Source organism: Mobula hypostoma, chromosome 9 (genome assembly GCF_963921235.1).
Source record: "Mobula hypostoma chromosome 9, sMobHyp1.1, whole genome shotgun sequence".
NCBI lineage: Eukaryota > Metazoa > Chordata > Chondrichthyes > Myliobatiformes > Myliobatidae > Mobula > Mobula hypostoma.
The window spans coordinates 99,614,676-99,630,734 of NC_086105.1; the positions used below are offsets into that span (position 1 = coordinate 99,614,676).

Here is a 16,059-nt window from a genome sequence, read left to right on the forward strand (position 1 = left end):
TGGTTTCCAAGAGCTCCATTCAATCTTGTTCAGTCTAGTTAGTTGTCACTTCAGTTGACTCAGACTGGATCATGACCTACAAATATTTCATGGTCCTTTATCCCCACTTCTCCCTATCTTGACTTAACCAGAAAGTAACAGTTCAGCAGCCACCCTTCATTGGTTTCATTGTTCTATGTTATATGCTTACCAAGGTTTCTGTGTGAAAGGCAATTATACACATTCAAACTGCTGCTGCTCCAGCTTTCTGCTAGTTCAGATTATTCGAGTGAGCTGCGTGCGTGTGGTACAATAGACTTGGAATTAGGGAACTTGTTGAGTAGTTTAGTATCCGGATTGGATACTGTACAAGGTGCATTCCCAGCACCAGTCAAAAGCGAAACACTGAAAACTGGACATCCGAAATAAGCACAGAAAATGCCGGAGATGCCAAGCAAGTCGGGCAGCATCAGTGCAGAGAGATTGATAATACTTTGTCTAAAGTAGGATGTGTTATTTAGAGGGTGGGGAGGAACAGAGGGAATGCTGGTGATGGGGAGACTGACTGACACCACTGGTTAAAGTGGCTTAGGGAGAGTAGTGGAAGGCTCATTATCTGCAGGTGGCAATAGTTATCCACAAGAGATGTAAGACTGATGTATGTGAACGGGGACTGATGATGTTGGAGCTATTAATTCCACAACATTGCAATTGCTGAAATCTGGAAATAAATACTGGATAAACAGCAGGATTGGCAGTCAGTCGGTGCCAATAGATGGTTCTCTTTATAGAACCACTGATTCAAATAGACTAACACGTCAATTTTTTTTTCAGGATATTTGCAATGCAGCTGTGATGTACTCAGAAATGATCAGACAAAAATCAGATGATCAGAAGAAAATTACACAACAGGTGAGCACTGACGAACCCTTGTCAATATGAAGGAATCCAATAAATCACATCATATTCTTCATTTCAGATATCGTGTAGTATAGCCATTGACTCCAGATGGAGTTCCACTTCCTGTTCACTGTTATTACACAAAATCCCAATGAACCAAATCCCTCCCACTCAGTCCCACTGTATAGAATTCCAATTGGCCAAAGCCCTTTCCATTTATATCCAGTGAATAGAATCCTTAACAAGCAAACCGTCTCCCATTTGGCTCCGCTGTATAGAATACCAATTTGCCTAAGGCTTATTTATCACTCCTGCTCTACAGCACATCAGACCTCTTCATCCCAAGTCTGTGGGAAGCCGATGCAGATAAATAGCTTATGCTGTTGGCTCTAGGTAGCTTTGGAGACACAGAGGCAGGCCGAATGCTTTAGCTCTTTATTGTATTCCTGGTTCTAAGGATACAATCTAGCATACTCAAGCTCTTAGTGAAAATGATTGGTCCCTTCGGTCAACTTAATTAACTTGCTTGGCTTCTAAATGGCTGAGATGGGGTCAGAACATGTTGTGAGACTTGGAAGGTTCATGGGAGTGTGCGTGGGGTGACAGTCTAATAAGGAAAGAATTTGGTTTCAAAGCAAGTACTCCTGTTCCTCCAGACAAAACGGTCTAGTTGTGTTAGCATATTTTTCAAGCTCTCCAGGTCTCCCTTTAGCTTCCAACTTTCTGAAGATCTGGAGAAATCCTCCAGTCACGTTTAACACTGCAAAGCTGTTTATAAAATGAGGATTCCATTTCTTTTAAATTATTAAAACACCTTCTGGAAATGGTCTGACTGCCCATGTATTCTCCTGCTTGTAATTAATTGAGAAATGGTGAGCGGAGAGCAGGTTCCAGGGTGTAAGAATGTTACACTCCCCAACCCAAGCTCAATTCACCCACTACCCACAATACCTCATGGTACCTTGAACAGAACACCCTCTCTCTTCAGCTTCTTAATCCTTAAATTAGAGTTTGCAACAAAGATCAGTTTGGGATCAGGATTGAAAGGGGCAGAGTCCATGAATTACAGCAGTTCCTATCACTAGGACCCTGACAATGTGACAATCTATTTTTACGAGATACAGGCCCTTCCAGCCCAATGAGCCACGTTGCCCAGCAACCCACCTATGAACCTGATCAAAGGACAACTTACAATGACCAATGAACGTATTGACTGGTACGTCTTTGGACTGTGGGAGGAAATCGGAGCACCCAGAGGAAACCTATGCTGTCACGGGGAGAAAGTTCACAAATTCCTCACAGACGGTGCCGGAATTGAACTCTGAACTCTGACACCCTGAGTTGTAGGAGCCACTACATTACCATGGCAACCAGCTCAGGGTTCACTATATAAGGCCGCTATCTTGATATTAATCCTCCAGATCCAGCATTGCATAGTGGCCTCACAAACTTCTGTGACCCAGGTTTGGTGTTGACCTCATGATCTTGTCTGTGTGTGGAGTTTGCGTGTTCTACCTGTGACCTTGTGGGGCTCCTCCCATTTCCCCAGTTTCCACCCACGTCCCAACGATGTGGGATGGCCCATTAATTGGCTACTGTAAATTGTTCCAAGTGTGTTAGTGAGGGAGAGAATCTGGGGAGAGTTGATGGGAATTTGGAAACAATAAGATGGGATTAGTGTAAATGGGTGCTTGACAGTATGGACTCGATGGACTGGACAGTCTATTTCCTGCTATATGGCAGGACAACCTATTACCTGTTGGATTTTACTGAGGGAATTCAGCTTCTGCAAGAAATGAACTGAATAACCAGGTGCTGACGCTCTGCCCAACGACTTGTATCCTGCCCCTATCCCGCCAGTTCCCATCTCCATATTGGTCTTGCTGCTTCTTCTCCCTCTCACGGTTTGTTCTCCTTCTGCCTCCTCAGCTGTGCATTGTCCTGAATAACATCGAGCACGTGCACAAGTACATCTGGAACTTGCCGAAAGAGTTGCAGTGGCAGGAGGTGGAGATGTCTGTGGAGCAGCTCTGTGGGTTGGAAGGGAAGCAGCAGGTGCAGAGAGCTCTGGACACCCAGCTGCAGAGCATTAATGCAGGCATGCAGCGGCAGGCCAACTACATGATCAACCAGGTGGTGGAGAAGGTAAGCAGCACGGTCTGACAAAGTTTAATGTAGTTTAAACTACTGGAGCATAGTTTGATGTGACGGGGATGGATCTGTTACAGCGGCGACTGCTTCATTGAAGCTGGGACCAGCCCGCTCAATAGGGATCAGTTTCTTCTGATCCATTTGCACCCACTGCATCTATTTGATCCAGTGGGCAGCGTTTGGGTCTGGCCCAGTAAGAGTCAACTGTACATGATGAAGATTTAGCGGTTCAATGAGGCTTCATTCAATCCAGTTAGGATCAATGGCAACATTTTGATCTATCAGAGATTAATTGATCTACTGGAGCCAGTTTGATCCAATGCAGATAATTTGTTCCAATAGAGTCTGTCAGGATCAGTCTGATACAGTAGGAATCTGTTTCATTTGCTGAGCGCACCAGGTTCGATGTGGACTAGTTTCATGTGGTCAGGGTAACCTCACCTGATCTCATCAAGTGGCATTTCTTTTTGTGGTTCACTTTGACTTAGTGGAGATCAATTTCACCCTCTGGAGATTGGACTAATTTGGCCAAGATTGTTTTGATCCAGTTGTGAATTAGCTGGGTTCACCTTGTTCTGTGGGACTGGGATTTGATATGTTTGGAATTCAGAGGTGAGCCTCTACCCACCGAATCGAAGCATCAAACTGGTCTGCACCCTCAAGTAAAGAGGATATCCTGGTGAGAATATGCAAGCTTCTCATTCGCCAATCTAACACTGTTTTCTGTGGATTGTTTTGCAGATGGTCCTTGACTTGCGAAAGTACATTCAACATATTAGCTTGTCTCCAGATTCCATCCAGTCTGATGATGTACGTAGTGAAACGTGGTGAAATTGTCATAGTAGGTTGCCTAGGAACCACCTTGCAGCAAGGGCAGGCTCCATCTCTTGTCCTCACACATCTGGGCACCGAATGAAGTGGATCAGTTTACCCACCACGGGTCTCAGCCTCATTACACAAGAAACTGATCCACAGTTTGTGCTGAGATCTCAGAGGAGGGGGGTGGGGCCGGGAACAATGGATGGATGAGAAGGGGAATGAGAGATTGAACGAGGAAGATAATATTTGGAAAACGAATCAGATTTTCAGTGGTGTTTGATCGTGTATGTGTCTCTGAAAATATGGTGTCAAGGTAGATTAGGCCTGACAGCAGTTCTCTTACCCACACCTGTATCTGTCTTGTTGAAGGCTGTGTCTCCACTGATGAAATTCCTGGACGACAATCTAATAATCCTCAGTGAATGGCTTGTGCACGAAAACCTCTGCAGGTAAGTAAGTTCAACAAGATCCAAATTGATAACAGAAACAAAATCATTTCTGTAGAGACTTTCATACCCTCAACCCCTTCCAAGGTATTTACACTGAGTATTAATAACATGGAAGGTGTCACACTGAAGTACACCAAGTATTTCTGAAGTGTAGTCATTGATGTAATGTCAGATGGATAGGTCAAGTGGATTAGGAGTTATTGGTTTAAAGTTGACCTAACGTGTTTGAGACGTATACTGGAGCAATTGAACAACTCACTTGTTTAAATTTAATACCTTCTGGAACATGGATTCCAACCCAATGCCAACAGACAACCAGATCAGCCTTACTTCATATCAGCTCCGAGAGAACGTTGTACATGACTACACACTGTCTGATGGAGCAGTGAACTAAAATCTTATGCTCTACCCAATTCGGAGAGAACGGCTCGGTATAAAGCGAGCTTCACTCTATGTTAGACAAAAACACAATATGCCGGAAAATGAAGTTAATATTTCTGGGCAAAAACGTTTTGTCCAAAGTCCCAACATATGCAGTATTTTTTTCAAAATTTATGAGCTTTACTCTATATTTAGTCCATACTTTGAATAAAACTGTTGAAGAATATTTTAATATTATGGGCATCTTGAAAAGAATCTGTCCCAATGACTCAAGAGCTAAAGATCCACTGTTTGACCCTTTCAACCAAACCAAACTCAGTGCTTCTTCCTGGCATCCCTGCCAATGGATTTTTCTGTCTTTCCCCAGGATATTGACTACTCTGTGGAAATTGCTGTTGGATTTGATTGCTGAAGCATTGGCTACAAATACTGGGGTGTCTGCTGAATTCTACGAGCGATTTCACTTTACTCTGGAGGTTAGAGCACAGAACGGGGGTCCAGTCACCAGCACTTGCACCAGCCCATTCCCAACTTGTGCTAAGATTTCTATGTGGCAAACGACTGCATCTGTATCCATTGCATCCCGGCACTGACCACAAGTGGATGCTTAGTACTCCACCGAAAAAAACAACTCATTTTCACATTACATGTTGTTCTGCTGTTTGTCCAGCTTATTTCTATCTTCAATCTCTAAGCATTAGTTTAGTGTACAGATAAATAATTTGGGTTCCTTAAAAGGTTGCTTCACTAGTTAAGGATCATTCTTACGGGCAATTTTTATGCTTGCCCCATTATATACAGGTTTCTATGAAGCACACAAAGCGAAGCAGAGTTGTGGCTGAGAAGAGATTTTAACATGGATATAATTCTTTGTTTATAATTATTTGGCTGATGCCCTTTTAGCTAAAAGTGAGTATTTTGTCCATTCACAGTGGACACAAATTAGAAATAAAGTGGTAGCTTAGAGTCACAGCATCAGAGAGATGCAGAACAGAATCAGGCCCTTCAGCCCATCAAGTCTGTGTTAACCATCAACCACCATTTATATTAATCCTATTTTAATTCCATTTTTATTCTCCCTACGTGTAACGGAAATAGCCCGACTGGGAATCAAAATCAGGCCGCTGGGTTGAAAGTCCAGCATTCTACCACTGAGAACTGTGAGTGAACCCAATTGCAGAAACCACGATGCAGTTGATGTGCAAATTCAAAAGCAAGCTTTACTTTCTTTTAGCCAAGATGGGCAAAAACAGGCAACCTGTCCAACTCAAAAATGCAGTAATCCAAGATCTTGATGCACAAGTAGGATCCAGAAATGGCAGGTGGTAAGCAGACATTTAAAAAAAACATGCACGCACGCATGCTCTTGCTACTTACAAGATCACACTTCAAGACTGAGCAGAGTAAGGTACAGGAAGCAGGGTCTAGACAGACAAATGGTAATTGGGAGCACGTGCAGTCAACGATCAATAACAAGAGAGTCCAATCAGCTCGGGAAAAAACCCTTAGGCAACTATGTCTGCCCCTGCTGGTCAACCCTGGAATAGACCCGAGCCCTAACACTACCTTCTCATCAGCTTCCTCTACATTCTCCCACTCATCCACACACTAGGGCAATTTTTCTTTCTTTCTTTTTAAATCTTTTTATTGAGTAAGTATACAAAAAAGGTAAGCCATATAAACATTAATACAATGTTAAAGTATAATAAAATTCCAAAAGATAACAATACCAAAAAGAAAATACTACAAACAATGTAATTTAAGCATAAGAAACCAAGATAACATAATAGTATACTAAATTTTATATATATCAATTTTTAATTTTTAAGAGGCCACTTAATCTACCAACCAGCACTTTTATGGGATGTGGAAGGAAATCAGGGAACCCTAAGGAAACTCACATGATTGAAGGGAGAACATGCAAACTCTACACAGTCAACACCCGAGTTCAGGGTTGAACTTGGGTCACCCGTGCTGTGAGTTTACACAGGCTATATTACCTGTAAAGTTTGGGGTAATGAGTTCCAGTGAATGTCTATCAGAGTTAACAGGATTAAAAATCAGCCTACATTCCTGTGAGATGAAAAGTTTATGCCTGAAGTCCATGATTTCTTTTCTTGGTCTGAAGATGTCTTTGTTCTCATCTGCTCTAGGCTGCTTCTACTGTCTTATATTGGATTTCCTGCTGGAGTAGGGTGACCAGATAGCAAGTGTGCAAAGTAAGGACCCATTCTTTCAGTAAGGGTGTGTTTGATGCTAGGGGTAGTAGCACGTGTAGTAATACAAAACAGAGCATGCACATAGACTGAGCTCCAGAGCCATAACTAAGCTGAGGAACAAGTCCTTTGAACACATGCTGTTGAAGCTGCAGGTGAAGGAGGCTTTGGTGGCTTTGCATGTCATTTGCCGAAAACAATTTCAACATCTGTGAATAATAATATTCAGTGAATGAGACACTGCTTTGCAAATGGCTGCAAAGTTCATTGTGGGTTCAAGTTCATGACTTCAGGTTATTTTGTGTAGAAATGAGAGTTACCCACAGTTACCTCATGGCCTTATCAAGACTTGTAACACTTTGTCTTCAAGAGTCTACTTGCACCATTTCATAATCCTATGAACATTTTCTCCAGGGGAATTCACTCCTAATAAAAACAGAAAATGTTGGAAATACTCTGCAATTCAAGCAGCATCCATGCAGAAAGTAGCAGGTCCACAACCTTTCATTAGCATTGGATAAGTGTGAATGAGATCAATTGAAATTTGCAAAGGGAGGGGAGGGGAGGGGTTGGAGCCTGAGAGAGGGTGACATAAGAAGTGAAGATGCTAGCAGAGAGGCTAGCAAAGTGTATTAAATGACAAAAGGTGAGTCTAGGGTGGTGTAATTAGAAAGGAGCAAATGAAACCTGAAATGCCAATGAAAAAGAGAAAAATAAAGCTGATTGCTGTTCATGGTGCCGTCTGAGGTTGTGAACTTCAGCGGTGAGTCTGTAACGCTGGAAGATGGCATGCTGTTCCTCAAGTGTACGTTTATTAGAACAGTGTGCGAGATCAAGGACACAGCTCAGACTAGAGAACGGAGATTTGAAATGACAAGCAACTGGAATCTCAGGATAACTTTGCACACCAAACAAAGGTGTTCCCAGTCTATGATTGGTTTTCCCAGTCCTGAGGAGAGCACAATCTGTTGTAAAACACTTACATAGAGGAAGGAAATCTGAAACACTACTTTTCCTGGAAGGACTGTTTAGATTATAGGAAAGGATCAGTTAAAAAGGCAGGTATTGAAACTTCTACAAGTCTTATGATAGGGAAAGTTGGTAAAGCAGATCTCAGCACTTCTGAAGAGGGAATAGAGGAGACATATCTGGTGGTGGGATCACCTTGGAGGTTTAATAAATTACAGAGAATGAACTGTTGAATGTGGAGGCTGGTGGAGTGAAAAACGTGGATGTGCTTCTAGTCAACTCTTAGCACTGATCACAGATGTGCAATGGCTGGTCCCTATACCTGTACCCTTTCGTTATTAACTGGGACGATGCTCAGTTTGATTTAATACTTAATGGCTGATTTGAGTAGTTTATTCAGAATATGCATAGTTAGACCATAGGTGGATTTCCTAAATTAGCTGCAACAATTAGCTGTCTCTTACCAATCTACTGTATGTATCCTCACGTGATCATGCTTAGAAGCAGTTACTGAATGAAAGGGAAAGGGGCTTGGGTACAGAAGGTGTGATACCAGAAACAGGGTGTGGAGAGGATGAACAAGGAGTGATAAGTCAGAGACAAGCACACGGCTCCTCCTTTCTGTGCTTTCCTTTCTCCCTGACACATCCACCCATGTCTCCAATGCTCATCAGCCCCCTGGAGCAGGAGGAGCAGCCAAACACTAAGCTTGCTTGGAGAAAAAGACAAGCTGCCTTTGGCCAGTACTCACTGTGATGATGGCTATTGATGAATTGGCAGAAGCTGATTCTCAGCTCAACCAATCTGCTCCTGAAACTCCAGCCAGTTATTGCAACAAATCTGCATACACACCTCCTGTTATATTTCACACATACGCTATTATACTACAAACTACTTATAATTTTCACTAAACTCTTATCATTCTAAATGACCAGATGTCATGTGTAAACTATCGGCATGGCAACAGTTTCTTGACAGAACAAAGCTTGTAATACATGGATGATGCCAAATAATTAGGATGCCTAGTCATCCTATGCTAAAGTGTGCCTGTTATTAGCAGTAAACTAATTCTGAGTTGAGTTTGTCAGGTCCTTTGATGCCCAGGATGTAAGTTCCATACCAAGAATTATGACCAGATTGTACAACAGGTGACTGATTCAACCTGACATCTTTTTCCTGTTTCTGCTTTCCTCCCAAATTCACACCTGTCAGCTAATGTGTGTCTGTTCATCTTTGTCTTTGAAAGTACTGTATGTTACTATGTTGGCCTTTGTTGACTGTTTGTCCATTTCAAAATACCTGTTAAACCTTATCTCCCTGTTGCTAACATGTATCCAACATGTAGAACAAATATGCCAGCATTTCCTGTATTGCCTCTTTTCCCATTTTCCCCATCGTGATGTCTCCAATTTTGTGGTTCCAGATTTAATGCAACCTGCATTTTGACACTAAGCATGTGAACTGTCATTTGACACAATCCTACACCAGATTTCACACCCTCCAATTCCACAGTTGATGACTGTAAAATCATTACAGATTATTACATCAAAAGGATATCTCAAGGTATCCCCTGTTGTTTTGTAGGATTGTGTTTAGAAAGTGATAAATGTGGTTTCGTAATGAGAAAACTTTCCTCATAATAGTGCCCGTACATGTGTAAGACCCACCTGAATTGTCTGACAGTGTGACACCTCTGCTATCTGCACTAAAATGTCAGTTTAAACCAGAAGTTCTTAAATGTTTCTGTTCAACAATGACTTCTCAAGACCCATTTTACATTTTATTACATTGAGAAAAGCGTTGACAACTATTTCTGACTGTCCTTCAAAATTAATTATCGTGAACTGCACTAATGTGAGTCACCTACCAGACAGCTCCTGACTGCAGGTGACCCTCCCCCAGCCCAATGTATATTCTTCCTTACCACCAGTTACCTCCCAACTCCAACACCCCCCACCCCCATCCCTCCAGGTTGTCCTGTGGGAATTCCAGCCCCTGTCTTAATGCCAGCAGGTCACAGTGGCCCAGTACACTAGGAGCAGTGGTGCTTCCAGTCAGAAACTACCCCATGCCCACTTATAAAAACTTGCGACTAGCTGCAACCCTTACTTGGCCTACTCCATGGGTTCAACATGATCTGGCCCTTTCTTCAGCCATAGCTCACAAACTGCTGCCTGGAGGGTCTATTGTGGTAGTGTGACATTCTGCATTAATTATTTTTCTCCTTAGGCACTTGTGGTGTTTCTTCATGCTGAGGGACAAGGATTACCAGTTCAGACCTTACGGAATGAGAGTTACAAGGTAAATGCTGCTGGCTTCACACTGGCTGGGGACTCACCTAGAACCTCCCTGGAGGGAACTAACCAACAGAGCCATAATAACAGAGAATGATTGAATAGAACAAAGGTGACTCGAGAAAGATCCTTTTGTGGGTAGGTGAATCTTTAATTGGAGAAAACACAGGAGTGATACTTGAAACATAAGAAGATTCAACAAGTGTCCCTCACAAAAGGTTATTGCAACACGGCAAATATTCCCACATGGGTAATGTCAATCATAAAGCAAGTTAAAGAGAGAGAGATTCACAGTAGCAAGATATTAAAAAGTCCAGAAAAAAGGCAGAAATTGGCAAGAGTAGATAGCAAAGATGCAAATGAAGTAGTAGCATTGGCAAAATGAAATGAATAGCCTTCTCCCTTGTTCAGATATCTATTTACCAAATGAAAACAGAGGGGGCACATAAAATTATTTTAATTGGGGCTTCAGGATATATTCTCCTAGCCACCGGTCTGCTACGTCTGCTTTCTTTTGTCCATTCCTCCCTCTCTGAAGTCTTTCTATCTATTCTTCTCTCTCTCCACTCTTTATCTCTTCAACCCTTTCATCACACTCTTCTTTCCTTTATCTCCCTATCTCACACTGTTTCTCCCCATATCTCACACTGTCTCCATATCTCACACTGTTTCTCTCCATATCTCACACTGTCTCTATATCTCGTACTGTTTCTCTCCATATCTCACACTGTCTCCATATCTCACACTGTTTCTCCCCATATCTCACAGTCTCCATATCTCACACTGTTTCTCTCCATATCTCACACTGTCTCCATATCTCGTACTGTTTCTCTCCATATCTCACACTCTCCATATCTTACACTGTTTCTCTCCATATCTCACACTGTCTCCATATCTCACACTGTTTCTCTCCATATCTCACACTGTCTCCATATCTCACACTGTTTCTCTCCATATCTCACACTGTCCCCATATCTCATACTGTCTCCATAACTCGCACTGTTTCTCTCCATATCTCACACTGTCCCCATATCTCACACTGTCCCCATATCTCACACTGTTTCTCTCCATATCTCACACTGTCTCCATATTTCACACTGTTTCTCTCCATATCTCACACTGTCTCCATATCTCACACTGTATCTCTCCATATCTCACACTGTTTCCATATCTCACACTGTTTCTCTCCATATCTCACATTGTTTCTCTCCATATCTCACACTGTTTCTCTCCATATCTCACACTGTTTCTCTCCATATCTCACACTGTCCCCATACCTCACAGTTTCCATATCTCACACTGTTTCTCTCCATATCTCACCCTGTCTCCATATCTCACACTGTATCTCTCCATATCTCACACTGTTTCCATATCTCACACTGTTTCTCTCCATATCTCACACTGTTTCTCTCCATATCTCACATTGTTTCTCTCCATATCTCACACTGTTTCTCTCCATATCTCACACTGTTTCTCTCCATATCTCACACTGTCCCCATACCTCACAGTTTCCATATCTCACACTGTTTCTCTCCATATCTCACCCTGTCTCCATATCTCACACTGTTTCTCTCCATATCTCACATTGTCCCCATATCTCACACTGTTTCTCTCCATATCTCACACTGTCCCCATATCTCACACTGTTTCTCTCCATATCTCACACTGTCTCCATATCTCACACAGTTTCTCTCAATATCTCACTGTCTCCATAGCTCACACTGTTTCTCTCCGTATCTGACACTGTTTCAATATCTCACACTGTTTCTCTCCATATCTCACACTGTTTCTCTCCATATCTCACATTGTTTCTCTCCATATCTCACACTGTTTCTCTCCATATCTCACACTGTTTCTCTCCATATCTCACACTGTCCCCATACCTCACACTGTCTCCATATCTCACACTGTTTCTCTCCATATCTCACCCTGTCTCCATATCTCACACTGTTTCTCTCCATATCTCACATTGTCCCCATATCTCACACTGTTTCTCTCCATATCTCACACTGTCCCCATATCTCACACTGTTTCTCTCCATATCTCACACTGTCCCCATATCTCACACTGTTTCTTGCCATATCTCAAACTGTCACCATATCTCACACTTTCCATATTTCAGTTTCACTCCATATCTCACACTGTCTCCATATCTCACACTGTTTCTCTCAATATCTCACTGTCTCCATAGCTCACACTGTTTCTCTCCGTATCTCACACTGTTTCAATATCTCACACTGTTTCTCTCCATATCTCACACTGTTTCTCTCCATATCTCACACTGTTTCTCTCCATATCTCACACTTTTTGTCTCCATATCTCACACTGTTTCTCTCCATATCTCACACTGTTTCTCTCCATATCTCACACTTTTTGTCTCCATATCTCACACTGTTTCTCTCCATATCTCACACTGTTTCTCTCCATATCTCACACTGTCCCCATGTCTCACAGTGTTTCCATATCTCACACTGTTTCTCTCCATATCTCACACTGTCCCCATGTCTCACAGTGTTTCCATATCTCACACTGTTTCTCTCCATATCTCACACTGTCCCCATATCTCACACTGTTTCCATATCTCACACTGTTTCTCTCCATATCTCAAACTTTCACCATATCTCACACTTTCCATATTTCAGTTTCTCTCCATATCTCACACTGTCTCCATATTTCACACTGTTTCTCTCAATATCTCACTGTCTCCATATCTCACACTGTTTCTCTCCGTATCTCACACTGTTTCTCTCCATATCTCACACTGTTTCTCTCCATATCTCACACTTTTTGTCCCCATATCTCACACTGTTTCTCTCAATATCTCACTGTCTCCATATCTCACAGTTTCTCTCCGTATCTCACACTGTTTCTCTCCATATCTCACACTGTTTCTCTCCATATCTCACACTGTTTCTCTCCATATCTCACACTTTTTGTCTCCATATCTCACACTGTTTCTCTCCATATCTCACACTGTTTCTCTCCATATCTCACACTGTTTCTCTCCATATCTCACACTTTTTGTCTCCATATCTCACACTGTTTCTCTCCATATCTCACACTGTTTCTCTCCATATCTCACACTTTTTGTCTCCATATCTCACACTGTTTCTCTCCATATCTCACACTGTTTCTCTCCATATCTCACACTGTCCCCATGTCTCAGTGTTTCCATATCTCACACTGTTTCTCTCCATATCTCACCCTGTCTCCATATCTCACATTGTCCCCATATCTCACACTGTTTCTCTCCATATCTCACACTGTCCCCATATCTCACACTGTTTCCATATCTCACACTGTTTCTCTCCATATCTCAAACTTTCACCATATCTCACACTTTCCATATTTCAGTTTCTCTCCATATCTCACACTGTCTCCATATTTCACACTGTTTCTCTCAATATCTCACTGTCTCCATATCTCACACTGTTTCTCTCCGTATCTCACACTGTTTCTCTCCATATCTCACACTGTCCCCATACCTCACAGTTTCCATATCTCACACTGTTTCTCTCCATATCTCACCCTGTCTCCATATCTCACACTGTTTCTCTCCATATCTCACATTGTCCCCATATCTCACACTGTTTCTCTCCATATCTCACACTGTCCCCATATCTCACACTGTTTCTCTCCATATCTCACACTGTCTCCATATCTCACACTGTTTCTCTCAATATCTCACTGTCTCCATAGCTCACACTGTTTCTCTCCGTATCTCACACTGTTTCAATATCTCACACTGTTTCTCTCCATATCTCACACTGTTTCTCTCCATATCTCACATTGTTTCTCTCCATATCTCACACTGTTTCTCTCCATATCTCACACTGTTTCTCTCCATATCTCACACTGTCCCCATACCTCACACTGTCTCCATATCTCACACTGTTTCTCTCCATATCTCACCCTGTCTCCATATCTCACACTGTTTCTCTCCATATCTCACATTGTCCCCATATCTCACACTGTTTCTCTCCATATCTCACACTGTCCCCATATCTCACACTGTTTCTCTCCATATCTCACACTGTCCCCATATCTCACACTGTTTCTCGCCATATCTCAAACTGTCACCATATCTCACACTTTCCATATTTCAGTTTCACTCCATATCTCACACTGTCTCCATATCTCACACTGTTTCTCTCAATATCTCACTGTCTCCATAGCTCACACTGTTTCTCTCCGTATCTCACACTGTTTCAATATCTCACACTGTTTCTCTCCATATCTCACACTGTTTCTCTCCATATCTCACACTTTTTGTCTCCATATCTCACACTGTTTCTCTCCATATCTCACACTGTTTCTCTCCATATCTCACACTTTTTGTCTCCATATCTCACACTGTTTCTCTCCATATCTCACACTGTTTCTCTCCATATCTCACACTGTCCCCATGTCTCACAGTGTTTCCATATCTCACACTGTTTCTCTCCATATCTCACACTGTCCCCATGTCTCACAGTGTTTCCATATCTCACACTGTTTCTCTCCATATCTCACACTGTCCCCATATCTCACACTGTTTCCATATCTCACACTGTTTCTCTCCATATCTCAAACTTTCACCATATCTCACACTTTCCATATTTCAGTTTCTCTCCATATCTCACACTGTCTCCATATTTCACACTGTTTCTCTCAATATCTCACTGTCTCCATATCTCACACTGTTTCTCTCCGTATCTCACACTGTTTCTCTCCATATCTCACACTGTTTCTCTCCATATCTCACACTTTTTGTCCCCATATCTCACACTGTTTCTCTCAATATCTCACTGTCTCCATATCTCACAGTTTCTCTCTGTATCTCACACTGTTTCTCTCCATATCTCACACTGTTTCTCTCCATATCTCACACTGTTTCTCTCCATATCTCACACTTTTTGTCTCCATATCTCACACTGTTTCTCTCCATATCTCACACTGTTTCTCTCCATATCTCACACTGTTTCTCTCCATATCTCACACTGTCTCCATATCTCACACTGTTTCTCTCCATATCTCACACTGTTTCTCTCCATATCTCACACTTTTTGTCTCCATATCTCACACTGTTTCTCTCCATATCTCACACTGTTTCTCTCCATATCTCACACTGTCCCCATGTCTCAGTGTTTCCATATCTCACACTGTTTCTCTCCATATCTCACCCTGTCTCCATATCTCACATTGTCCCCATATCTCACACTGTTTCTCTCCATATCTCACACTGTCCCCATATCTCACACTGTTTCCATATCTCACACTGTTTCTCTCCATATCTCAAACTTTCACCATATCTCACACTTTCCATATTTCAGTTTCTCTCCATATCTCACACTGTCTCCATATTTCACACTGTTTCTCTCAATATCTCACTGTCTCCATATCTCACACTGTTTCTCTCCGTATCTCACACTGTTTCTCTCCATATCTCACACTGTTTCTCTCCATATCTCACACTTTTTGTCCCCATATCTCACACTGTTTCTCTCCATATCTCACACTGTTTCTCTCCATATCTCACACTGTCCCCATGTCTCACAGTGTTTCCATATCTCACACTGTTTCTCTCCGTATCTCACCCTGTCTCCATATCTCACATTGTCCCCATATCTCACACTGTTTCTCTCCATATCTCACACTGTCCCCATATCTCACACTGTTTCCATATCTCACACTGTTTCTCTCCATATCTCAAACTATCACCATATCTCACACTTTACATATTTCAGTTTCTCTCCATATCTCACACTGTCTCCATATCTCACACTGTTTCTCTCCATATCTCACACTGTTTCTCTCCATATCTCACACTTTTTGTCTCCAAATCTCACACTGTTTCTCTCCATATCTCACACTGTCCCCATGTCTCACAGTGTTTCCATATCTCACACTGTTTCTCTCCAT

General features: G+C 42.1%; 1 protein-coding gene across 4 annotated transcripts in view; it reads left to right on the plus strand.

Moving 5' to 3' along the window:
• The window catches only part of baiap3 (BAI1 associated protein 3), a 313,607-nt gene that overhangs the window by 285,396 nt on the left and 12,152 nt on the right, over positions 1-16,059 (plus strand). For all 4 annotated transcript variants that reach the window (XM_063058746.1, XM_063058745.1, XM_063058744.1 and 1 more), the window contains 6 exons: positions 814-891; positions 2,809-3,024; positions 3,772-3,840; positions 4,219-4,298; positions 5,047-5,155; positions 10,094-10,165. In XM_063058746.1, coding sequence (XP_062914816.1) covers positions 814-891; positions 2,809-3,024; positions 3,772-3,840; positions 4,219-4,298; positions 5,047-5,155; positions 10,094-10,165 — 624 coding nt within the window. The remainder of the gene's footprint in view (positions 1-813; positions 892-2,808; positions 3,025-3,771; positions 3,841-4,218; positions 4,299-5,046; positions 5,156-10,093; positions 10,166-16,059) is intronic.